The sequence below is a fragment of the Peromyscus eremicus genome, chromosome 17 (assembly GCF_949786415.1).
Source record: "Peromyscus eremicus chromosome 17, PerEre_H2_v1, whole genome shotgun sequence".
Taxonomy (NCBI): domain Eukaryota; kingdom Metazoa; phylum Chordata; class Mammalia; order Rodentia; family Cricetidae; genus Peromyscus; species Peromyscus eremicus.
The window spans coordinates 17,081,709-17,109,057 of NC_081433.1; the positions used below are offsets into that span (position 1 = coordinate 17,081,709).

The 27,349-nt window shown below is 40.6% G+C and overlaps 2 protein-coding genes across 5 annotated transcripts in view; both read right to left on the reverse strand.

Annotated features, from left to right (window-relative positions):
* Positions 1 to 3,283, reverse strand: part of Adam18 (ADAM metallopeptidase domain 18) — a 67,836-nt gene extending 64,553 nt beyond the window's left edge. The window contains exons 1-2 of the mRNA XM_059245077.1: positions 3,172 to 3,283; positions 2,534 to 2,610 (exon numbers count right to left, since the gene is read on the reverse strand). Of these exons, the coding sequence (XP_059101060.1) occupies positions 2,534 to 2,610; positions 3,172 to 3,223 (129 nt within the window). The 5' untranslated portion in view covers positions 3,224 to 3,283. The remainder of the gene's footprint in view (positions 1 to 2,533; positions 2,611 to 3,171) is intronic.
* Positions 3,284 to 6,112: 2,829 nt separating this feature from the next.
* The window catches only part of LOC131894608 (A disintegrin and metallopeptidase domain 3-like), a 47,544-nt gene continuing 26,307 nt past the window's right edge, over positions 6,113 to 27,349 (reverse strand). For all 4 annotated transcript variants that reach the window (XM_059244925.1, XM_059244922.1, XM_059244923.1 and 1 more), the window contains 9 exons: positions 24,679 to 24,777; positions 22,999 to 23,194; positions 22,469 to 22,556; positions 22,052 to 22,232; positions 14,058 to 14,144; positions 12,502 to 12,616; positions 10,513 to 10,681; positions 8,660 to 8,710; positions 6,113 to 6,271 (listed from right to left, as the gene is read on the reverse strand). In XM_059244925.1, the coding sequence (XP_059100908.1) occupies positions 8,671 to 8,710; positions 10,513 to 10,681; positions 12,502 to 12,616; positions 14,058 to 14,144; positions 22,052 to 22,232; positions 22,469 to 22,556; positions 22,999 to 23,194; positions 24,679 to 24,777 (975 nt within the window). In that variant the 3' untranslated portion in view covers positions 6,113 to 6,271; positions 8,660 to 8,670. The remainder of the gene's footprint in view (positions 6,272 to 8,659; positions 8,711 to 10,512; positions 10,682 to 12,501; positions 12,617 to 14,057; positions 14,145 to 22,051; positions 22,233 to 22,468; positions 22,557 to 22,998; positions 23,195 to 24,678; positions 24,778 to 27,349) is intronic.

Sequence of the window (27,349 nt, forward strand, 5' to 3'; positions counted from 1 at the left end):
CTCAGTGGTTAAGAACACTGGCTGCTCTTCCAGCGGCTCTGAGTTCAATTCCCAGCACCCACATGGCAGCTCACAACTGTCTACAACTCCAGTTGCAAGGGATCTGACACCCTCACACAGACATGTGCAGGCAAAACACCAATGCACAAAAAATAAAATTAATATAAAATTTGCAAAACAAAAGAGATATAGATCACCGACATTTGGGACTGCCTGCACATGACATTAACAGTCCTTATAGAGTGTAATTGAACACGTGATTTTACAAGATTGATGACAAATGCTTGACAATTCTGAGTGATGGACTAACTGCACAAAAGCATTGGTTTGCTTTGGTGATTCTTAAGGTTTCTCAAGTCTATCATTATTATTTTGATAATATCATAGGAACAACTCTGTACTTTTCAACTTATGTGAAAACATTAAAATTGTTTTTAAGTTTGACATGTAAAATAAGATTTTGTGTATGACATAGATAGTCTAGTCCTGCAAAAATGATCTTTAGACTCAATGCAAGTCCTTTCTAAATGTCAATGACATCCTCACAAAACTAGGAAAAAACTCTAAAATGAGTATGCAACCTAAAAAAAAAACCCTGAATAGTCAAAGCAATCTTAAATAAAAACAACAAAGAGGAAGGACTCATAACTGTCTTCAAAAATAGACAACAAAACAATAGTAATCAAAATAGCATAGTGTTAAAATTGAAACACACACACACACACACACACACACACACACACACACACACTATAGGCCAATAGAACAGTATGGAAAATTTAGAAAACTCACATTTACAGCAACCTGATTTTTTTTTACAAAGGTACTAAGAAAAATCATTGGAAAAGGAACAAACTTTTCAGTAAATGGCCACTGGTAAAATTGTATATAAACATAAAGATTGAAAATAGACTCAGTATATTTAGCATTATTGTTCATGGTAAAAGATCAAAACTTCAATGAGTCATGATGGTCTTGAAATAGCTAATAGTAGCAAAAAGGCAACAGATAGTAAATGTGAAGATGTAATGAAATTAGAATCCTCCAGTGGTGGGAATGATAACTATGCATCCACCGTGAGAAATGATGTAGAGATTCCTCAGGAATACTCAGACATAATTATCACATAGTCCCTCAATTCAACATACCATTATATATCTAGAAGGGAAATAAGGTCTATACAGGATTATCAGCTATTCAATATCCATTACAAATGATTCAAAACTGCCAAGGTATGAAGACCAAAATGTGTATTGATGGGTGCATGGGCAAAGAACAGTGTGTGTGTGTGTGTGTGTGTGTGTGTGTGTGTGTGTGTGTGTATACACTGTAAACAGGATTGAGGTTTTTTATTATCATTTAACATAATCCTCTATCAGTGTACATACATGCATGTACGTATGTGTGTGTGTGGCCTACTGTTCAACCTTCATAGGAGCTAATCCTACCATATTTACTTGGATGAATCCATATTGCAAAGTAAAATACATCAGTTACCGAATGATCAATACAATCCATGATGTGTCTATAAAAGTCAGACTTAGAGAAACAGAATAGAATATTGGTTGTCAGAGGGGAAAGTATAGAACTGTGGCTTTGTGGGTATAAAGTTTAAATTATGCAATAAGAATCATCTCTAGAGAACTGATGTACACACAGCATGTAAATATTTGCTAAAGAAGGTAGATCTTTTATTCATATTCTAGCCACAAATAAAAGCACTGAAGCACATACATTTAGAAAGTATTATGTCTATTTAGTAAATTCGTTGTCTTAATGATATCACAGATGTGTGCAGAGGCCAACACTCATCAAAATGTACATTCAGTGAGTGCACTTTTACTGTCTAGAATAGCTCAACAGAGCTTCAAAAATCGTTTCTAGAAGGAGACTCTATCACGGGAAAAGATAGCTTCAAGAACTACAAAGAGGCTGGTGGGATGGCCCAGCAGGTGAAGGGCCTGCCTCCAAGTGTGACAATTTAAGCTTTGTCTTTAGGACTGCCAGGGTAGAGGGAGAAAAGTGGCTCCCTCCGGTTTTTTCTAACCTTCACATAGGGACCCTGGCATGCACGCATCCAATCAGATGCACACACACACACACACACACACACACACACACACACACACATCCCTTTTTCTGCTTATGCTGACATTTGTTTAATTTTACACGTCTAAATTTTACTACAAACCAATGTATTGTTTAGTGGCTACTAACAAAGCTTTGAATTTGCATGTTGGGTCATTGTCGTGCACATTTTACATTAATCTGTCTTACATTGTTTTGTTTTGTTTTGTTTTTTTCTACCAGAATGATTATTGGGAATTGTTCACTATTGACATTTAAGAACAAAAAAAGACTTTAGAAGGAGATAGGGAAAGGGAAGTGGCCTGGAGACGGTGGTGGGACTCGGAGAGAGAACTAAAAGGTTGTGCTGAGCACATGACTATAGCCAATGCTCTGGACCAACGCAATGGTTCACACAAGCTCACCCTCAGACCCCAGCAGTGAGTAGGAAACCTGGATGACTGACCTTCCCTTCTGAAACTCCGCCCTTGGGTGGCTCTGTCTTCACTGGCACGGTGATATGCAGGTATATGCCTTCTGAATCTGCAACAAGAATTTGTATTTTGTTGTTTTAGATTTTTAATTTTTTTTTTTTTTTGCTTTGGTTTGTTTCCTGAATCCCATAATAATCCCTGTTCCTGAGCGCACCCGGAGCCCTAAAGCTGTCAACAAACTTACTTGCAATAAACCCACTCTCTTCCTCCATGCACAACTTCCGATGACATTCTAACGACCCATTGAAAACGATGTAGATATAGGCAAAAGACACGCCGTTCAACCCGGCCACCCTGTTCCTCCTCAGAATCATGCTGAGACCCGTGTCTCTCGGGGGTCTGGGGAGCAATCAGAGGGTGCTGGTGGTACACCAGCATCTCCCTTCGCAGGATGCAGGGTCCTAGGAAGACCAGTCGGATTTCCTGTTGTTGGTCCAGACACAAAGACAGAGCAGAAGCCACCATGATTACCCGGGGTTCACCTGGCCCGGGCTGGGGTGGGGCAAGATGGAGGAAGGGCATCAGTAGGAATCCAGGAGCACAGTGGTATCCTCTCTCATCAGCTCTGGGGAAGCAAAATGGAAGGAGTGGGAGGCTCGCAGGGCCTTACCGAGGCGGGCTAACAGCATGGCAAGCTCGACAAGAATGAAGAGCAGCGGCATGGTTGGGTCGGAGTGCAGAAAGCACAGCCGAGCTCCAGACCGTTGGCAGACGCAGAGGGGCACGTGGGCAGCAGGGGAGACCGCCCACCCAGGGCGCGTCTGAGGCTCAGCGCCTCCATCTGGCACAGAACAGACACCAGCTTCTAGCTCAGCCCCTCGCTCTAGGCATAAAAGTACAAACAAGGATAGCTTGTCTTGCTTGGCTGTTTTTGTTCTCTCCACCCCACCGGTTTTCTGGCAGTTTTCTTGTATTATGATGCAAGACGAAAAGCAAGCTAGAAATGACACTTATTATCAACAGGACACATAATAGAACTTGACCTAGGCAAGGCAATCATAAAGCATAACGCGCTCCTCTCCTGTCTTCCTTTCGTGCTGTACGAGCTTATGGTTGGCAGAGAGAAGGAATGCAATGTGTGTTTTGTTAATGGTGACTAGCTCAAGGTTTCTATTGCTGTAACAAAACACCACAAGCAACATGAGAATTTATCTCATCTTGTAGTTCAGAGTCTATCATCTGGGAAAGTCAGGGCAGAATCTCAAGACAGGAACTGATGCAGAGACCATGGAAGTGCTTTTTACTGGCTTGCTCCCCACGAATGGCTCAGCTTATTTTTTTTATACCATGCAGAACAATCTTCCAGGGGCGGGGTAGCAACACCCACAGTGAGCTGGGCCCTCCCACCAATCATCAGTCAAGAAAATGTACCACAGGCTTGCCCACAGGCCAATCTGATGGGGGAGTTTTCTCAATTCAGAGTCCCTCTTCCCGCAGGGCTCGAGCTTGAGTCAAAACGATATAAAACTAGCCAGCACGGTGAGACCGTTACACTTGGAAATTGTAGAAATGGGAAGGGGCAGCCAGGCAAGGTGGCCTTGAGAAGCCACCAGCCTATAGAGAAAGAGATGTGCTTTCCCAAGGATGTCCAACTCTACACACACAAAGCCCATCTCTCCTGCATCCATGGCTCTCTCAAACCTGTCACTGTAGCACACCTTCCTATAAGGAGTAACAGTGCCAGCAGCCACAAAAATAGTAAGCTTAGGTCACAGTGGAAAACGGAGTTAGCTACGTTCTGCTAAGAACTAAGAAATTATTACTAAAATAAGGCAGAGTCATCTGTGGTGGTATTTTACTTGTACTGAAATGTGATTTTAATTGTATGTTAATAAATAAAGTTGCCTGGAGCTATTAGAGCCATAGCAAGTGTGTGGCGGCGGTGGCGTACGCCTTTAAGGACCTGGAGGGCGGTACATACAGGCAGTGACGAGGCAGTCACGTGTTTGGGTTTACAACCAATGAGAAGGCAGAACAGCTAGACTATATAAAGACATACACACAGGAAGTAGGTCCCTTTTCGGAGAGTTCTCTTGGCTGAAGCAGGATTGCTGAAGCAGGAAGGGTGAGGCTCTTAGTTCTGACCTCTTGGCTTTCTTCTCTGAATCGGCTCTGTGTTTCTTATTTAATAAGATGGTTGGTTACATCTACAGTCATCATTACCATAATCCAATATTAATGGCAGTGAGGAAAAAGGCAATGTATAATTATAAAATGTTGTGTCTTCTAAGCATCTGTGTTTTGTGATGATTCAAATTCTATGTGATTCATGCATTTGAGGTATAGAAGTGTGTGATGTTAAACCATTTGTGAATATGTACAATCATTAACTGTGAATTTTAGAACTTATTACTCCCTACCCTAGATAAACACTATGTCTTATAGATTTTATCCCTCCATCATTTCATTTCCAGGCACGAGGAGCCCAAAATTAGTTTACTAGTTGTAAGCTAATTCTTGCCTTTACAAATGTGTAACACTTTCTGATTGGCTTTTTAGCATGATGACTTTAGGGTTCACCATTTTATAGTGATATTTATGGTCTGTTCTTTTAAAGGCTGAATAATCCTGTGTTGGGTGGATGTTCTACACTTATCCATTATCAGTTGAGGGGTATTTGAACAAGGTCTCTGCGATGAAGCTTGGATTATCTTTGCTTTTAGCAAAGGCTCTGTGTCATGATCAAGCTTGATGTTGATGGACAGTACACTGACTCAGGCATCATGGTCAAGGTGTGGAGATGCAGAGGGGAATTCAGACCATAAAGACTGCAGCAAGAAAATCACACACAGGAAGCTTGGCTTCAGCAAGCATACAGCAGAGTTCAGGCTCACCAAATGTTAGGAACAAAATTCCAACTCACTACAGACACAACACAATCCAAGACTAGGTTGGTGAACCTGCTCATTTTTTGGAGTTACTTGCAGGACCAAGGCAGCTCCATCAATCAGATGACCCATCTGTGTGAGCTTGGTCGTGACTCACGAAAGCTACATCCCTAGAATTCCTTGCCTGGCTTATTGGCAGCTAAAGAGAACCCTTCTCTGCCCCAGCAATCACTTACTGCTTAATAAACGCAGGGAGGGGCCTCTGAGCCTTGCAATCTCTGAAAGTGTACTTCCGGAGTCATCTGCTCCTCTTGAGTTTTATGAGCCTGGTTCCTTCCATCAGGAGGAGTGTTTCAATTCAGGAATAGCCACACAACCCCAAATACCAAGAAATATCCTAAATCTCAGCTTTCAGGGGGCTGTAGGGCCATTATCAATACCTCTGACTGGGAACTCAGTCTAGAAATTCCTTTTTAAAAAAGAAAGGATGCTAGTGACTATTTGTGACCTATTGGAAGTGTTCCCGCCCATCAGATCTCCCTCTGGGCATCCTGAATCTTGACCTGATAGAGCAGGGGAGTGATTGGAGAGGAATAGGTTGGAGTGCTCGCTTGCTCTTGGCTTTGGCCCTTGGGTGGGAGCAGCAGTAGATAATGGAATGTCCCGCAGCTTAAAATGCTGTTCTCCTCGGTTCAGAGGGAAGAATCACCAGACACAAGTCTGTAGACTTTCAGCCATAGATTTTATTTGGAGGTATGTAAAACTGAAATCTATAAGCCACAGAAAAAGAGACAGGCTGGTTCTTGTTCTTGGATCAGCCCGCGTCACAGAGAGTTTCCTGGTGGAGTCCTTCTTCCATTGTGGCTTCAATGTGCCTAACTCCTGTTGTAAAAAACAAACAAAAAACACACACAGGAAGTAGAAAAGCTTCATTCGCATCCTAATTTTCATCATTATAAAATTCTCATCGTTATCAAAAAGCTACCCAGTTTATAGCATGCAACTATAGGTATAGAAACTTCACTAACTTAATAAATGAATATAGTAAGTCCATGACTGTACTCTGGCCTTCTCTGTCTAAGATCCACAACATTTGCAAAGCTACGGGTTTTTTTTTCCCCCAGTTTGTTTTGCATGTAACCAGTTTGCAGTGGCTACATGGAAAGGTCATGTCCTCAGATGGGCTTCACCTGTCTCAGCTGCATTTTCTAAACTTTACATGAGTAAAAGAAAACCATCTGGAAGGTAAGTCCCTATTGCTGAAGACATCATGCTCTTCAGACACAGGCTCCTCCCCGCAACTGCTCCCCCCACCGTCCTCCCCTTCCCCCCCCCCCCCAGGCTTGCCAAAACTTGCTCTTGCTGCTTTGGAATTATTTTGACTACACCGCCATTCACATGTAGGTAAATGAAGTTTCTCATCGTGACACCTAAAACCTCTTTGTGTTTTTGGCTTATGATTTGTTTGTGTATATTTTCTTTCTCGGTATTCATAAACTCAGAAGTCAATTTTTAGAAGAGTAATAAGAAAACAAACTTTGGACTCATAAAGGGTCTATAAATTTCAATACTGAGAAAACTACATTGTATTTGTCCCACTTCTTGGTTCTTGTTTGCTGCTTTGGGTCTGTTGTTGTTTGGTGGTGGTGGTGGTGTCTTCCTGATGTATGTCAATAAACATTATTTTTTCAGTGTTTTTGTTTTGTTTTTGTTTTTCAAAACAGGGTTTCTGGATTTTTCTGTGTAGCCCTGGCTGTCCTGGAACTTGCTGTGTAGACCAGGCTGGCCTCGAACTCACAGAGATCCACCTGCCTCTGCTTTCCCTGAGTGCTGGGATTGAAGGCATGCTCTGCCACTGCCCAACTTATTAGTGTTTGTTAAGGAAATACATTCACCTTCAAAACTTCTCCATGAGCTAGCCCTACTACCCCTAGTCTGAAATGCTAGGGTAACATCTACACTTCCACCCCTACCAAAGTAGACTATTCACAAAATAAAATGAGACAATCCTTTTTGAGCATTTAAAGCAGAAGTTTGGATTTTTAGTGGTACAGTGAGTCTTGCCTTTTACTCAGAGTGAGAGAGACATGGATGGCCTCCAAGGACCCTGCTGAGGTTTTCTTCTCTTGGCAATCCTATCTGCTTCACGACTTCCAACTCTGTCAGCAAAACTGTCATCCTTGCCAGTAACCAAGCAATCTGGCTCATTTTCTCATCTGGGGTATTCATGTGTTGGAAAGCTACAGATAATTCTGCTAGCTGTGTGTCGGCGGAGTACACACAGGCAGTAGACAATTGGTACCTCTGATGTCATCTGGGTACCCTGTTCGAACATAATGCCAGAATATGGGCAATGGGATGGGTGCTGAGATGTTTACAATTTTAAATAAGAAGTTTCAGTCTTGCTGTGTCTCCCATTGCCCCACCCCAATGTTGAGTGACAGATGAGGATACAGCAATCTGCTTACTTAGTAGAGTCAGATGTAAATCAATGGCAGATATGTAATTGGATGGATGTTTGAGGTAATGCTTTGTTGAGCTTTGGAATTTTTCTATTTGTTCAGATGTGGTATATTAAATCTCTTTAATTTTATATAAACAAAGAAAAATTTTGTAAAGTATATGTGGATATCTCTTTTATCTTGTCTTATGATAAAGAATTGTCTTTCTGGTTTGCAAGAAGTTGTGTCCTGTCATCTCTCCCGGTCCTCCCATCAACGTAAATTCCACCCCTTGTTTCCAGGTATATCGTAGGGGTATGTGTGTCAAGTGAGTTCTGACAGTCAGAACTTGAGAAGCATGCATGCCTTAAACTACAATGGCACAATTTACTGACGTTCTGTAAGCACGAGGCATTGTTACAACTTCTTGTATCTACTTCTTCCTTTCAAAAGCAGAGTAACAATTCCCATAGAGTCTCAGTGATGAAGAAGAATGTGTAAATGTCGGAGGACAAGCTCCTGTACATTTGCAAATTAGCTCCTTACTTGAAGAGGTGTGTTTGTTTGTAAATGCTTTAAGAAAATACTGAAAATCCCTTTAAAGAGATTTCTTATAAAAAGTCTGATTACTGGCAGTTTACATTGAAGCTTTCCAAACCAATGAAAAAGAATACTAATAGCAAATGCTTTCTGTTGGCCTTGTTGGGGCATGCAAAATGATCGATTGGGACTCTGCATGAGGAAATACAGAAACAGCTATGTACGCATGCTGAGGGGCTGCTCTCGGAGTCTAGTTACAACATTTTGTCAGTATTTTGTCTTCAGTCACCTTTGGCACTGTCACTGGTGGCTGCCTTTTTCATTGTCTTCTAAAATCGATCTGTACAAAAGAGATAGTATTGTTCTCAGGATTATATAACACTGTCCTTTAGGGGAAAAAAAGTCACAAAATGTGTCAAGAGCCTGATTGATGCTAAATGATCAATAACTATGTATCAATACCCTCTCTGCAGGTGACAGCCAATGATGAGGCATTCCAGTGTTTGGGCTTTTCAAATCTTAACTTTCAAAGACTTTATGCGCCCTTCTGGGTTGTTATTTACTTGTTTATTTGTTTATAGTTTTGGATTTCAAAACTAACAGTCTAACCATTGTTCCCTTCTATCTCGTCTATGTGGAAATTAATGAGATATTAAAATACCCAACAAAGCAGCTATTAATATTTGTATACATCTACATATATATCTTCAACTTCTTAGCCCTCTCTAGTTTTGTTTCCATCAAGCAACTGTACATAATTATTTAGATGGATTTAACCTTCATTAATGAGGCTCCTAATAAGATCTTTCAACTACATTTAGCAACATTAGTGGTATGAAAAAAAAAAAACTCTTTGATTCCTTATAACACACTAGGATAATACACTAGGCCTGCCATTAAAGTGTTTGAGGTCCTCCTGGGCCACATATGGTGGCCTAGATTTGAACACCTATCTAGGGAATCATCAACTCAAGTAGAGCGCAGGTAACTTTAGGTGATTTTTGCATACTTCTTTGCTGCTCCATCTGGAGAATATGACCTAAAAGGCTGCGAGCATGGATAGATGCTTGGTAATCTGTTTAAAAATGGAAACAGAAAGATTGGCACCAATGTGCTCATCAAAGGCGGGCATAGCAATCACCATCCATGGAGTGCAGAGGGCCCCACTTCTGTGCCTTGGGCCCCACTAGAATCTGTCCTCTCGCTAACCTGAAACCACCTGTATTTGTAAATCTTACACTGCTTTGACAGGGTTTTGTCAAATTTTTGAAAACCATGATTCCTAACTGTGGCATTTCTTCCAACAGTCAAATTTTCTGGTAATTATCCAGATTTTCCCCCAAATGTCCCAACAGTACAGGAATCTTTACACCCATTGTCATGTAACATGGTGACTCTGAAACAATCTGATGATTTTGCAGATGTCTCCATAAGTCACTAGGAACAGCGCCCTGAACTGAACTAGTTGCTGCCACCTCCTCGCCTAATCTCAGAACTAGAGATGGCGCCAGAAATTAGGCATCATGGTTTTCTTACGGGATGGGACTGCGAGACTCGCTGTTTACCCTTGCTTCAGCAGATCCGCTTTCCCTGAGCCACCACTAAACAAAGTGTAGCTTGCACGGATGTTACGGCTTAGACAAAAGCTGCACAACCCCTTAACTGCAGTTTAGAACCACATGTGTGATATTAACTGCACGCACATTCTGGAGCAGTGCTCCGAGCCGTGGTCTGCCTTGTTCTGAACTCCTGTTTCTCTTGCCTTCTACACATTCTACGCCCAGATCTGCTCCCAATTTGTCTCCATTGATCCCCTGGGTGTCAAGATGACTTGCAATGTGAGGATACTTGGATGGCCTGGGAAATCAACTTAACCTTCTAAATGAATTACAGCTCCTGAGGATTTTCACTTGACAGGTCCTGAGGATTTACTGGGTTGCTCCAATTGTCTTTGGCACATCAGGACACGAAAGGATGCCCACCAGAAAATTGAAACAAGCTTCGGTATATCCTGAAAACCTTTTGCTTAGTAGTTCTAGCAGTTCGTCTAATCAGCCATCCATCCAAAAAGCCATATTTACATTACTTAACTGGGTTCAAACACTTCCCCGGTGCATTTTCCATATTAACGTGTTTACTTACCCTCCACTCACTACAGTCTCTTCCTTGTGCTGGAATCCCTTGGTGATATTCTGCTTAATAACACAGATGGCAAACATGATGAGGAAAGGCAGGAAAACATAGAAACTGATCAAAAGTCCCTTTTTATAGCGAGCACCACGCTGCTTGACAATCAAAGGTGTGCTTTTCTCTGAAAATGGAAAGTACCATTGAACTTTTCAAAAACCGTGACTGACGGAGACCAGCGAGTGACTGGAATTACTGTTTTGTCCTCTCTGGCTTCTCAGTTTTACTTTGATAGACTGTTGGTTCATTTTGAATTAATGTTTACGTACGGTCTATGAATTCAAACGTCCCTTTGCGTGGAACTATTTGGTCTCTTAAATCAGAGAGAGAAACAACACGTATCTTAGCAAGAAAAAGATGTGGCCTGGGGCTATATATATATATTTTTTACTTTATTTTTATTTTATTCTGTTGTTTCAAAAATCTGCCCCCTTGAATTGGATTGTCTGTGGGTTTAAAAGCGTTCCACTGTTTTACAGCTGTTCTGTTTCTGAGCCTTTTCAGTTACATTCTCTCAATGACTTCACTTGCCCACAACCCAGACCCTTTCTCTCTTTCTCATACTTCACAGTCTTTTCTCCACTCCTTATTCACTTTTTAACTACATTTTTCTGGTGCTCCAGTTACTCTAACAATAACTCGCTCCCTCTTACTTACCTTTCCATCCTCTACTACTTTTTTCTTTACTTAAGTAATAGCCCATAGTCTTAGCTCATTTCCTCTAAATCTTACCATTAGTAACTCACATCTTAAGATGTGCTACAGATCATCTTTGTACCTTTATTCCCCCCAAGTTAGTGGAGATGGATAGAAGATTGTTTATAATGAACTGACTTTTACTGTATCTTTACTAGTGGACATATCTATCCATTGTGGTTACTTCTGTAGTTAATATTCTACTCTGAGGAGCTGGAGAGATGGCTCAATGGTTAAGAGCACTGGCTGCTCTTCCAGAGGTCCTGAGTTTAATTCTCAGCAACCACATGGCGGCTCACAACCATCTGTAGTGAGATCTGGCGCCCTCTTCTGGTGTGCAGGCATACTTGCAGGCAGAACACTACATATACAATACATAATAAATAAGTCAATCTTAAAAAATCTACTCTGAGTTGTATTAGAAGTCTTGCCTGGCACCCTGAAACCTAGCCATACATGAACATTGCAAACATTGCCACCGAAATAATGTGGGTTATTAAAAAAAATTCCAATCAATGGCCTAAACCCAGATGCCTAAGTCTCAACACAGAACCAGAAGAAAACATGAAAAATCCAGGAGTAAAAAAAAAACAAAAAACAAAAAACAAAAAAAAAACAAAAAAAAAACTTACTAATTCCATAGTGATGGATTCTGATGAGAGTGCATTAAATAAACTGCCAAGGAAACAACACAAAAGGAAAAAAAGAAGAAGAGTAGAAACATAGGATGACCAATGAAATCCAGGTGCTGGGGAGTTAAGGGGCTGTTGAGTTCCTAGCCTTAAAAGAGACATCTGGATCAAGACCTGCCCCCAAACCTCAGAGAAGACAGGGCAGGAAGAACGTAAGAGCCAGAGGATGGAAAGTGTGGTGAAGCGCCACCTTCTGAGCCTGGAATGAGTGTTACACTCACAAACTCTCTGTAACTATGGTTACCTGCACAAAACCTGTACAAGATCAGTCAATATTCCAGCACTCAGTGCTTCTTGGATTTAGTTAGGTACAATAAAAAAGAAACAAAATAAAAAGAAGGCCATGACAAAATTAGAGGAGGTTTGTTAAATAGTCACACTTCTAGATTAGATTTAAAATAGCCTCATGTGGTTCTATAAATTTAAGTAACGTCAAGCAAAGTAGAAACATCAGCTTCTCAGTTGTACTCCTTAAATGCCAAGTCTTCAAGGGCCACAGCAACCAGCCGAGATGGAGTGTACTTACACACATGTGGACCCCTCTCTGAACACTAACCGAAGGGTAGCCAAAATCCATCATCAAAGCTCCCTCCTGGAGATGAAGGTGTCATGTCACACTCCGGAGGTGCATAGCCAACGTCACATTGACAGTTGTGTAGACTGTTGCAAATCTAAAACCAAACCCAAGTGAAAACTGAGCAACCCAAGTGTTATATATATATAGAAAAGTCATTTACTATCCATAATTGGGGTGTGTAAATTTATCACCTATTGCAATTTAGTTTATGTAGTTTTAAAACGAAAGTAAAAATAGTCATGATCCAATAAATGTGCTTACATTAGGTTTCTAAAATTCTTTTTGTTGGTCATGTTTCTAAATAGAAGTTATAACGTTCTTGATATAATTGAAATGACTGGTTAGAAAGATAAAGCAACTATGAAGTTAGAGAATATAAATTGGTGGTAATTACAATTTACTATTAATTTAGACTAAAAAAAAAAAAAAACCCAGCTGTGATGGGAGAAAACTTCTATGGAAGATGAAAGAAAATACTTCAAAGGAGCCATTGGGCCAAAGGCAAATATTAACTCATACAGAAGGCTAGAAAGACACTTGCAAAAATAAAAAGGAGGCTCAGGAGCAGAGGAGTCAGCTCCACAGAAAGTGAAGTGAGTTAAACTAGGTGAATTCCAATTCGATTGCTATAAAAAGCACGCGTTTTGAAGAAGATGCCCTGCTGACACATTTTAAGCAAATGCATGCTGGGAAAACTTCCAAACTCCCGTAACTCACCATATAATTTCACAACAGCTGGTGAGATGGAAATGCCAGGGACAGGTATGACAGAACTGAAACACTGAAGTCCAACTATGTGGCATTAACAATGCATTCAGCATGTTGGAAGAGATGGCACAGTCTCACTAGAATATGAGGAAATGTAGGTTCTCATGCTCTCACAATGCTGTGTAGGTACAAAACTCCCAGTATTTCTTAGAGACAATGAAAATGTTACCTACATTTGGCTCATTAGATTTCATTGCTCATAATTTGGGGAAATGGAGTCATTTGAATATACAATAATAACTTTTTGTTTCAGTATTCCTAATAGTTACATATTATTAGAAAGACTGTAAGTGTGTGAATCATGAGGGCAGCATAGAAGACACAGGAGAGGAAATTAACTGAGGTCATCGAAACACAAACCTAATCTGAGTAGTTGGGAAACAATGATTTCTTAAAATGCCAGATGGGAAGTAATGTATACATTAAAATAAACAGTGTCTGAGCACCTTTCTTCCCAGAAAGCCCACAGATACATGGGTGTGCCACATATGTATGGTGTTTGATAATACACTGTGACATGTTAATAATCAAACATTATGACAATATTCCACACTCTATTTTTGTGTATCATTCAGAGCTTATTTGCTCCGTTGGCCTGTAACAGTCTAATGGTGCATACAAGTCAGTAGTACAATCTACATTCCTTATTTAACTGAAATTTTCGAAAAGGAATGTCCACATCAAGTAACTCTGAACCTGGTTATTCTGGAAAAGGTTGGTTGATGTGGATTGAGATGATCGTATTAAAAAACAAAACGGTTACCTACCCCGTTTCCTTGGCACTTTATCTCCGAGTCGCATTGTAAAGGTCCTCTGTAGGCATGCACACGTAAGCACTTCCCTTGGATACAAGCCTGAAAAGCATATCAAAGCTAACCATGCTAAAGGTAAGCAACAGTGGGCAAGTACAAAGTCTAGCCGAAGAGTTATATCTGCTACAAAGATTAGGTACAGGAACAGCATATGTGTAATGGGTTGATCTACATTTCATAACACCCAGTCGTTCTAATGAAAGCAGGATGTGCCCACGTACTTTTTAGGGTTTGCATTTTGAAAACGAGATGCATTCCCCCCCCCCCCTTGGAGCAACAGAGCTATCCACGTTCACACCAATGAGTTGGCATGAGAACAAACACAGCCAGCTTGTGCTAAGACCAGAGCTCCTTGCTCACATTTTTCCCACCACTAGAGACACTCTCTCATCTTTTGCTTCAGCGTGGAGTGAGTTGTAGAATCCCTCCACAGATCAGTTTAAATCATCTATGAATTCAGGACGGTGCAAACCTTCCTCACAGGTTAGGATGATGCAATAGCTTCTTGTGGTAAATACTCAGTTGACATTAAGGTAGACTCTGCATTCAGGTTAGAATTCCTCTACCCAAAGTCTAGCTTCATTGGAAGGTCTTTGGATGCATTTCCTAAGAAGAGTGGCTGACTTTTTCCAAATGATCTGATGGAGTGTTTCACGTGGGACGAACAGTCTCTGTTCGAGAGATAAACTGAGGCACAATTAAATAAAAAGTTTAACGTAAGTAAAAGGTGAAATTGGTGAACGGGGCAGCTCCACACCGGAAGTGACTCAGAAGCTGCAGGGAAGAAGGACAGAGGGAAGCTTTTACAGGTGGACACAGAAGGAAGGGAAAGACACACTGGATTTGATAGACTCAGGTCTCCAGTTCCATTATTTGGTTTATGCTTTGGGATGTCCTTAGTCAGAGGATGGCGAGTTAGCTAACTGCTTCTGCTTGTTTTAGCTTAACTTTTCAATCATAGGCATTTATTTAAAAAAAAAAAACCTCAAAGTTATATATTTTGCTTATTTTTTTGCAAATCAAACAAGCTTAATGTCACTTAGAAGCCTTAACTGGCTTTGTACCCTCTGGGATTCTCTCTCTCTCTCTCTCTCTCTCTCTCCTCTCTCTCTCTCTCTCTCTCTCTCTCTCTCTCTCTCCCTCCCTCCTTCCCTCCCTCCCTCCCTCCCTCCCTCTCTCTCTCCTCTCTCTCTCTCTCTCTCTCTCTCTCTCTCTCTCTCTCTCTCTCTCTGTAAATTATGTAATATGTGAGAGAGTGTTGTGATGTACATTTTAGTGCAATGTCTGCAGAGGCCAGAAGAGTGATGAACCGGCAGACACTGTTGCTCGCAAGAGCAGTAACCACCATTAACAACAGCTGAGCTATCTCTCCAGCCCATGGTCAGAAATCTCCATCCCCCCATGTTCATTTTAATTTAACATCCTAAAATTTCTATCGTCTTTATTCATAATTCTGTCTCATTAAAGGCATTTCCAAAATGAAGCTTGGAATGAAAACTTATTTTATAGTTTGCAAATGCTCTAAGTTATTTGACCAATCTATAATTGGCATTTACTGTATCTTAATTTTTTTCTAAGCCACCTTCTTAATATCTAAAAATTAGTTTAACACTGCTCTATTAAAAATAGAGCATAATGCCTATTACTATTAGAAGAGAAAAAAAACTGGTCAGGATAATAGAATCTCTGGCCTACGTGGAGAACTAACATTCCAGATGGCTGAGACCAACGCTTGGTTAAGAATCCTCCCTAGGAAGGGGTACTCAAGGCATAGAAATAAGTGGAGTAATGTTTCCTATAATGAGACACAGAACTTTTCTTACCCAGAATCCCAGCCCCTGGTGCATTAACTTGTGGGCCACAGCCATGCAGGGGTTTAAGTCTGCCTGCTTTTCTGAATTGACTTTTTCCCTTTCTTCTTTCTCTCTTCTAAGCATGCTTTCCTTAACACATTGGCTTCCTCCTTGCCGTGGGGCTGCTTGTCCACCATGTGTCTGACCATCTAGCATAAATGGCCTGGCTTTTTCCTCTCTTCTCTGCAGCTGCTGAAGTCTTGCAGCTTGCCTGCCCTGAGGTTTTTTTTCTTTAAACATTAATAAAATGGTCCTTGAGCTCTGATTAGAGCCCTTCTTAAATTTTTTTTTATTAGCAAGACAAAGAACCCCAAGTGGAGACCCTGATTTACCTGTATCATCTGGCAACCACAAAGGGAACCCCTAAAATTCGAGTAACAAGACTACTTGATATTTACTGAATAAGGAGTTAGACATTAATGCTCCTTACATACACACTTTGTCTCATCAATTCCTATTTTTCATTGCATATACACATACATATAAGTTGTATTCTCTCTAGTATCATCAAATATTCTGATGCCAAATAGGTGTCCTGCAAATCAATTAAATTCTGACATTACATTTGTGCATGAGAACTCCTGTAAAGAAGCCGTGTCTGCAAAACTGATTGGCTAATTAGAATTGCAGTCATATAGAGACATTGGGATGTTGTTGGCCTAGAGCATAATTGACTTGTTTTTAATCTTTGTCCATCTCTGTGTTGGAACTAGCGTCCCATGACTAATAGATAAAACCCTTTTGAAATCTATTAACTTAGCAGGTTACCAGCTCCCACCGATCTCAAAGCTAAAAACACCTCTCTGATGTACCCACCAACATAGTTTAAAATTTCTTTAATTCATTACTTTCTTTGTTCTGTTGCTACAAAACTCCATGAAACTGCTTCGGCATGGGAACATGGAACCTGAGGTAACTCTGGGCTTCCCAGGCCATAGTCACACAAAATTGGCTTCAAAATAAACTATCACTTATTCCCTTTGAGGTGAAAGCTGTGTGTGTGTGTGTGTGTGTGTGTGTGTGTGTGTGTGTGTGTGTGTAGAAACATCTGTTAGATTTTGGATAGGGCAAATGGTTCAAGAAGAAAGAGAGATGGTCTCCTAGGGATGAGGAGGTTATCTGGAGCTATTCATATTAACATTACGGACAGGAAGACAGATGGACAACAGTATGGTGGGACTACAAGGACGGCTCAGGCCTTGGCACCAGAGACAAGCAGCATGGTGCATCTCTGAAGGGACTCAGAGCTGGTGTGGAGGAGGAGGTTCTTCTTATATCTTTTGAAGATGGGGGGAGGTTCACAGCAAAGGCCTGTGGCCAGGATCTGATTCTCAGGCAGGGAAGTGGGTGAAGAACAAGATATAGCCCATTTCTGATGCAGACTCATGGCCCCGCTGAGTGAAACACTGGCAAAATTTTCAGCTTGGGACTCTCAATGTCCCAAGAGGGAGCCTGTCAGTATCTGACAGCAGAAGTCTGAGGCCCAGACTGGATCCTAACATTGTTTCTTACAGTTTCTACTTGATCCCACAAAATAGAAGACTCAGCCCTTTGCCGGGAGCAATCCCCGGCGGTGAATGGGTCCTGCAGAGGGTGTAAGGAGTCAGCGGAAGAAGGAAGTGAGCCAGGCCATGGTGGTCGGGAGAATCTTGCAGCCTGACTGACTAGCAGCCAGAGTGTTTCTTTATTTATACAGAATTTAGTTAGCAGGGATACATTCATGATGTTCCATAACATAGATCATATCATTTTTGTTTTTGGACATGTGTTTCACTTCCTTTTGCTCATCTTTCAGTCATCATTAATAAACTATGACAGAACAGAGTTATCATTTCCAATAATTTTCCCTCAAGTTTTGACATCATTAATAAACAGAGTTATCATTCTTGCTCATAAACCCATAACCCAATTTTTGAGAATCTAGAGGCATATGACAGCCTGTGCTCAGGCTTATTGTTTTGGTTGCTTCAAGGACATTAGACCAAAACAAAATCTTCAACCACCCTGGGCATTTTGCCATGTCTCAAGCAATGTATTACTAACTCTTAGTGGTCAGAGTGCCCAGGAAAAATCCTCAGGCTAAAGTTGATGCAGTTATTATTCAAATTCTGACATAATACAATCAATATTCACATTTATATCCTTATAGAATTTGTCTATATGTCTAATCCTGGCATTCTGTTGTTCCTTGGTCATATGTCATTATAGTGGCTCTACATGAGCTAACTTCTAAGAGAGGGAGGTCCTAACACCTCATACTTTTTATCATCTTTCCACTCCATATTTTACTTATCAATATGCCTCTATGTAGGGCAGAGTTGTATGTCACATAATTGTCTGAGTATACAGTGGAAAGAGGCTTGTAATCTGAACTGTGGCCAACTCCTCAAGCCCACCAGATCTCGGTGACCTTTTTGAATTTACTTTGTTTTGAATATCTTGTTCTTGTGTAAGTAGAGGGACAGATGTTTCAAGAATGTCTAATAGCCTCATGAAGAGACCTCTGGCTTCTTCTTTATGTGTCACAACCTCCAAGGCATAAGGAAGACCTTCAAGTAGATAAGGATATCTCCCTCAAAGTGGGGGTGGGGGAGTATGTTCAAGACTTTCTTAGGTAAGCTTAGAAGCAGCATTCCTGAGAGAAGGCATAAATGATTCATAAGGAATTTTCCATCAACCCAATATCCTCAAATTGTACAAATATTAAAACTGCCCCAAGTATGTAACAGGTGGAGATGAAAACCAAAGGTGGCATGGCAGCCATCATGCAGCTCAGCTTTGCTGGACCTTTGTCAAGCAGCTGTGCTGGCTTTATGACTTCTGCCAGTCCTTCAAGACTTCACAGATGGCAGTTGACAATCAAATCCCAGGTGACACGTGCTTCTGGAAAACTGCATACAGAAGGGGGATTCTTCTATTCCCACCTGAGGCTAATCGTGGGTGGCTCAAAGACCTCAGAGCATTTCATTTGACAGTTGATCGCCAAGTAAAACACACAGTTCAGGAACAGACAAATGTTGGGGCTTCTCAGGGTGAGGAACTTGAGGAAAGGCAAGAGAATCCTGGTCTGCCCTGGAGCATCATTTCCCAAGTAAAGGTGCGTGTTTGCATAGTTAGACCTGACAGTCTTTGTCCAAGAGTATTCCCCAGCTTGGTATCCTTCCAGAAAACCAGCATCGAAGCTCAAAGTCCCGCTCCTTGATGAATTATTCACTTAATCGATGCAACTAATCCTGTCCTGGGGTATTCAGGGGTCTGATGCTCAGTCATTCTAATCACTTCATGATGGAAATAACTAAAAACCTCAGGCGTGATTGAAAGGGCTTCATATGAGCCACAAAAGACATTCTTGTAACTCTTGGTGGGATCTGACAGAGCAGATCAGGCCACAACATAAGGATGAAAACCAAATCTAATTTTGTATTTAAATTTTCATTTTTTTGTATTTATAACTTCATATTTATATTAAATATTTTCAGTTTTTAAAAGTGCTCTTGCACCAGGATGTTCCTTTGTGATTATTTTTTTAACCTTTTCTATTTTAAGTTTTTTACTAATTTGCATTTTCCTCTTGGTTTTTTCATTTCTTTTTTTTTCTTTCATATTTTTTATTCAACTATTTATTTTACATCCTGGCTACAGTCTTCCCCATCCATCCTCCCCTTCCAGTCCTTCTCCTCCACCCTCCATCCCCCCTCCCACCCTCCAATCCCCTCCTCTTCCATCTCCATCTAGGAAAGGGCAGGTCTCCTGTGAGTATCAACAAAACATGGCATATCAAGTTGCAGTAAGACTAAGCACCTCCCTATGTATTAAGACTGGGCAAGGGGACCCAGTATGAGAAGTAGGGTCCCAAAAGCCAGTAAAAGAGTTGCAGATAGCTCCTGTTCCTGCTGTTAAGTGGACCACAAGAGGACCAAGCTACACAACTGTAACATATATGCAGAGTGCCTAGGTCAATCTCATGCAGGCTCCTTGGTTGTTGGTTCAGTCTCTATGAGCCCCTATGAGCCCAGGTTAATTGATTGTGTGTGCCTTCCTATGGTGTCCTTGACCCTTCTTGCTCCTGTACCTTTCTCCTCAGCAGGATTCCTGAATTCCACCTAATGCTTGGCAGTGGGTCTCTGCATCTGCCTCCATCAGCTGCTGGATGATGTCTCTCTGATGACAACTGGGCCAGGTACCAATCTGGTCACAGGCTACTTATCCACTATTTCTAAGAGTCTAAGCTGGGACCTTCCTGGGGTCTCCTAAGCTGGGGTCTCAGTGGGGAGATTCTCCTGAACCAGGCCTCTGCCTGACCTCAAAATGTGCCCCCAGCAGTCCCCCTCAGCACTCTCCCATTCTGTGCCCCCGCAACTTGATCACTCATGTTCTCATCCCCACCTGCCTTCAGACCACTCACAAAATCTCTTCTATTTCCCTTTCCCAGGGAGATCTGGGTGTCCCCCCATGAACTCTGCTTGTTACCTACTCTCTCTGGGTCTGTGGACTGTAACATAGTTACCCTCTATTTTACGGCTAATATCCACTTATGAGTGAGCACATGCCACATTTGTCTTCATGGGTCTAGGTTACCTCACTCAGGATGATTTTTTTTTTCTGGTGTCCTTGTTTTTAACAGCTGAGTAATACTCCGTTGTGTAAATGTACCACATTTTCTTTATCCATTCCTCAGTTGAGAGACATCCAGGTTGTTTTTACAAATAAAGCTGCTATGAACATAGTTGAACAAGTGTTCCTCTGGTATGATTGAGCATCCTTTGGGTATACGCCCAAGAGCAGTGTAGCTGGGTCTTGTGGTAGGTTGATTCCCAGTTTTCTGAAGAACAGTCACACTGACTTCCAAAGTGGCTGTACAAGTTTGCACTCCCACCAGCAATGGAGGAGTGTTCCCCTTGTTCCACATCCTCTCCAGCACGAGCTGTTGCTTGTGTTTTTTATCTTAATCATTCTGACAGGCATAAGATGCAATCTCAGAGTTGTTTTGATTTGCATTTCCCTGATGACTAAGGATATTGAACATTTCTTTAAGTGTTTCTCAGCCATTTGAGATTCCTTTTTGTTGAATAAAATAAAATAATGTCTTGTGGGAATACTTAGGTACTCCTCAGTTTTTGTTGTTGTTGTTGTTTTGTTTTGTTTTGTTTTTTTGTTTTTGTTTTTGTTTTTTTTTTTTTTTTGGTTTTTTGAGACAGGGTTTCTCTGTGTAGCTTTGCACCTCTCCTGGAACTCACTTGGTAGCCCAGGCTGGCCTTGAACTCACAGAGATCCGCCTGGCTCTGCCTCCCGAGTGCTGGGATTAAAGGCATGCGCCACCACCGCCCGGCTTGTTTTGTTTTTAAAGCAGCCTCAGCCTATTTGCTTTAAGACCCTACAATTACCTATCTAAAATCTTTGTTAGACTTTTGGAAATTTTCATTAAAAAAAAGGAAATGACACTTGAACCTTGTGTTTTATTATTGTGTCTTAGAGAAGGGAAATTACTTTTATAATAATATTGTGATTTGGAGTGTTAGGTTATTATGAAAATAGAAAAGTACATGATGTACTTTATTAATAGTAAAATAATTATCTTTGACTAAACACTTGAATCTTTCATTTTTCTTTAATATTATTGATATTATTCTGACAACCTGACATTTTGTTGTGATTTTTTTAGTATGTTTTTTGACATTTTTTGTTTGTGGTTTATATGAATTATTACAGATCAGATCCTAGCCTAAGAAGGAAGTTCAGATATTCAAGTGTGAGAAAACACGTTTAAGTATCAATAGTCAAAATCCTAAGAAAAATATTAACAAAATGAAAGTTTCTTTGACCAATAACAACTCTGATTTTCCTTTTAAAGATTAATTACGGGTTAGCACACAAACCAATGGATATTGTTACATCTTTTTAGTTATATGCTATTATACTTCACTATTTTAATGAAGCAAAAGAAATTGTGTACACACTCATGTATATGTATGTTCACATTCATAGGCATTCATAAATTATATATATGATATAATATAAATATAAAATATAAATAAATATAAATATAAAATAATTATAAATATACAATGCATAAACATCAAGTAAAAGTGTCTGTACCTTGCCACCACCACAAATGGTACCATCATGTACATAGGTATCATCAGTGCCCTCAGGGTTTCTTAAATGTGCGGACACACACACATGACCTCCAATGTAAGTATACTGGACATCATATTTATCTGTTAATATGATTTCTGTACGGTCCCAGATACAAGCCACTTTTCCACAAAATACAGCACTGGAAATATAAGGCAGAAAAGTTGTATATTATCACTTAGCAGTCTTATCCATTAGTTCAATAATAATTCAATGTATAAGGATAATTCAAAACCTTCAAGCAGACCATAATAGCAAGCGGTTGAGAACATGTATCTGTTATGACAGGCAACACATGACCTGCCTGCAAACACTAGGTGTACCTCTTTGCACAACACACACCACACATGGAAAATGTACAATTTGATGAGCATGTACCTATAATTACAGCGTCCATGACAGTTTCCGAATTTGTCATTTTGAATATTCACTTCTTGTATACACAAATAATTAGGACCCCTAGCATCTGAAAAAAAAAAAAAAGAATTTCAACTTTCACATGCTAAAAGTCAAAAAGTAATTTACAATACTTTAAAGTAGAGGATATTTATACTGAGACAGTGTCTTGAAGTGTAAATGGGAACAGTGGGTACCAATCAACCAAAAAGTACTCGGGGGAAAAAAAATGTATTGTGTTAAGGAGAACTGTTGAAAAAGCCATTCTCTCCCCAAAGCCATACACTAATACTCTACTCTTCCCCCACCAATGGCTTCAACCCTAACTCATATCCTATATGGCTTCAATGTGATAGGCTCTTCCTTTTTGACATGGAAAGGATTTACTTTGCTTTGATTTTCAAATATGGGTGTAGATCAATATCTACAGAATAGATTCATGACTTTAAAATAACAGCAATTTAAAAAATAATCCTCCCCACCAAAATCAAAAAAGGAGGTACATCTCATACGTTTTCCAAATAAATCCATGCACTGCCTATCCAGGTCTCGGCAGATCCCACCAAAGCAATAGGCAGTGTAGTTGTTGCATGGTTCTAGGTCAGCAGCTTTGATGTCGGGGACGCAGTGTTCAGACTGTCCATTGCAGAACTCAGGGAAATCACACAAGTCTGTGCTTTTCCTACACAGATGCCCTCTTTCGGCTACCTGAGAGACAAAGAACAGATTAGCTTTTGTCAGGGGGACTCGGTTCTCTTCTTCCTGGACTTAGGTAAGAGAAGATTTTTCTACTCCTTTGAAAGATGCCATATGGATAAAAAGTCAGTTATTTTTTTAAAAAGGAAAGGAAGAAAGAAAGAAAGAAAGAAAGAAAGAAAGAAAGAAAAAGGATGCAATGATGTATCTCTACAACATGGGGCCAGAGCTTGTTTGCGAACCATCAAGAAAACAGACTCCCAAAAGATACACAGAACAAAGATACCACTCACCGCTTACTTCAATTCAAGGATTCATTATTTTTTCTTGTCTATACACCAGGGAACATAATTATAATATGGTGCCAGTTGTATTCAACGTGGCCTGTAAGAGTGTCTAAGTGTTGGTTACAAACATCTTTATCACTAGTACCTGTGGCTAAAGCAGCTGGTCCTATTGATGCCCATCATAGCTTTGCATGTACAGTCGTGGCTGAAACGAAAGCATTAAGGAAAATGCTTGGCTCAAATCTCTTTGGATTTGGACATGGTCTGGTAGAAGCTCAACAATTTGCAAGAACACAAAGAACAGAGTGGGGCCTTCCCCACTCGGAGTCAATAAAGCTGAGAAGAAAATGCACAGCAGCTGTGAGCAAAGCTCTACTTCTAGTTTTCCTATCTTACAAAATGAGTATGGACTCATATAGCCTACTTAGCGGTTCTTGAAGAAGCTCTCTCTAACGACCAACGCTCTGAATTTTCACTGCAAAAGGTGGGCTCATACAGAAGAGCACTACCTAGAGATAAAAGTTAAGGCAGGGCTCGAGCAGGAGAAGTACAAAGTCTATTGTCAGGGGTGAATGCCCTATGTGGCCACTCCATTCATCTCCTCATTTCTTTGAGAACAAAGAACCTATGGCTCTAACCATCGGTTCTCAGAGAAGACACCCTGCCAGAGCCACGCTTCCATGTTTCTCTGCTCCATACCACTGGCTCACCTGCCCTGATCCCTTTTTATGGTTCTCAGGATGGGATTTGCTATTGATGTTTTGTCAGACAGAGCTTCTCATTTGTCAGTTACTTCTCATTTTGTTGTACATTATTTGATCATAAAGAACTACGTTCAGACACGACTAAGAAAAATTCATGGCACAGCAATGTTGAATGATACAGCAGACCACGGCTGGAGATGTCTTTGGGACAGAGTCGAAACGTGACAAAAAGCAGAGGTGAGAAAGTGACCCACAGGCTGAAATCAAGGACGTAATAGAAATTAGAAAATACCCTTAATATCTACCCCCTGGAGAAACGACACATTTCCCTGAAAAAAAAGAAAAGTGCTCCAAATGATCATCTTCTAATTTTTAAGACTTAGACCAAAAGAAAGCTCTCCAGAGAGAACACAAATTAAAACATTTGAAGGCTGTTTCCAGCAGCTAGAAAAGCAGTATACTAAAGACTCCTGAAAGGTCTTTTATGTTTGTGTTGGGGACTTACCTTGCATGTCCTTCTGTCACAGCACGCCCCTGACCCACACGCTGCAGGCTTTCTCAGAGTACAAGACTCAGCGTCACAACATCCTTTAAGACGACAGGTCTAGAGAAGCAAATACAATCAAGATACACATAGGCGTTAGAAATCAGATCAACGACTTTCAGCTCTTTTCAAAGTACAGCTGTGGGCTGCTTAGTGACTTTTCACTAGTTTGCAAACATCTCCTAATAGTTGCAGCCCTGCCAACAACAGATCATCCTTAAATTGTGGTCTCATAAAGCTATAGGGAGCCAACGGTCTCTAGCGTCCATTGACATGGTGGCCAACATCACGGCATAATGCACTGCACACGGGTGTTTGTGGTGAGCCTCTCACCAGTCAGGTTAACATAGACACGTGCAACCATCATCTCTATAGGCCTGCCCGCGGGACAGAGGCAGAGGAATGGTGGTATTTCACTTCATCCTGTGGGTCTAGGCTAGGTCAAGGCTCCTGTGTGTTTTCATCTTGGGGTGTTTGTTTATTGCCGATTTCTTTCAATAAGCCACATGGCTCCAACCACTTTTCACAACACCATTTAAATTCGAACTGACCAAACTAAAGTGTATAACCCCCAAACACCTCCTTTGTGGAGCTCTTACAAATTAATATAATATTTCCCCTTCTCGAAACACACCGGGGACAGACTCTTGACAACTGGACCTACCTGTGAGGGGGAGCCGTCCCTCAGTACTCAAGTTGACCAGCCTTCCTGCTTTCAGTCCTACCTTGCCTTTTCTACGGAGAACACAACTGACCCCTTGAACACACTCTACTCCCACTTCTCACTTCTTCTCAACCAACTACAGTACTTGCTCTAGTTGCTCTCTCTTAACCAGGAGCATAAGGAAAAAAAAAACTTCGTTCAGGGAATAAGAAAAACACACACTATGCAATTAATATTCAAAAGCATGTCCTACTTCAGAACATAAATTAAAATTATAAAGTACACGATTAATCATTTCTTCCTAAAGGGGCCAGGGATCATGAATTTGGAAAAGATAGTCTTTTCAACAAGTTACCCTAAATAATTAGGTATCCATACAGGGGGAAAAAGATGTTATCCTGAGTCCGAAAGCTTCTATTTATTAAAAGCTGCAGAACAGAAGACGACCGAGATGATGGAAAACAGCGGTGAGGTAGCTATCATCAAACTGATGAAGTAGTTTATAGCTAATGTTTGATACACTAAACCCATTGTCCTGGAGGACAGAAAGAAAAAAAAACCTGTACTGCATCTCCCAAACTTAATGGATCATTCCAATACCTGTAGATGGATATCATTTAATTATCTTTAATACATACTTTCTTATCTTGTGGAATGCTTCCTACCCAGGAAGGCTGGTACTGCAATAACAAGTAATAGATTATTTTAAAATATGCTGTTTTCCAAGTTTCCTAATATATACATATGAGTTTGGATGCAGTTATCCTGCACAGAGGGACAATGCCTCTCCCAGATGCCACAGGTTATCAAACAAAAACCACCGTCATCAGGTGTGAAGTTGTCGGTTGTTGGGTCTTACAGAATCCACCCTCCTCCAAAAAAATACAGGTCTTTGCCATTGCTCTGAGTTCCAGCCCGAGCGGCTTCTGCATGCCATGCCTATTCTGTCCGGAAAGCTGCTTGCTTGCATGCCTGAGTAGCACTCTCTGGAACCCTGCTAGCTCAGAGGACTCCCTAACTCATCATTTGCTCTTTTCCCAAATCAGCTGTGCCAAATTTAATGTGCGTAAAGTTCTTCTAAGAAAGAGAACACATGTTTAGAGAATCAAGTGGATTTTTTTTTAAAGGAGACTATTTAAACAAAGCTTTAGTAGAACTCATCATAAAAGAAGACTAATTGTCTTCAATGGTAATAATCGATATTTCCATCCATACATACATACATACATGAAAAGAGACAACTGAAATGGGACGTTTTTCACTGAAGAAAGGGCAGGCGTTTCATTCCTCATTACCAATACATATTGTAAAGCTGAAATAATCGACAACAGGGGTGATAAAATTATAGCAATGGTAACGTTAAACAGGAAGTGTCTGGGATTATTTTTGTGACTCCATTGGAGTGAAGAATAAGAACTATGGAATGACTGTGAACCAGGTCATGTATGCTATTGAGGATAAAGATGAACAAAGAAGAATTTTATTTAAATGACATTTCATGGACCAATGTAGTCATTCCAATTAGGAATGCCACTGGAGTTCACGATCTGCCTATTAAAGGTAATACAATTTCATCTATGCTACCTTTACTCACAATTTAAATTTGCAAATTCAAAACTACTCAGTTACTATGTGCCACAAACTCTCAGTCTCCCATATTGTCATGGAACCAAATCCCTGCATTTAAGATAAACATCAGATATTAGTAAATGTCCAAAAGTCTTTGAAATAAGAACTAACAACCTCACTTGTATTATCAGGTTAGTTACAAATATTGTTGTCTTGAGACAGGGTTTCCCAAAGCCGCCCAGGTTGGCCTGGAATTCTCCATCCTCTTGCCTGAGTGCTAGGATTTCAGGCAACTGCATTACCATACCCAGCCCTCTTCCTTAGTTAATGCAATGGCCCATCATCTTTTAAAATGATGTCCTCCCCTTTTCCATCACATGCAAGTCTACAGGAGGGTGT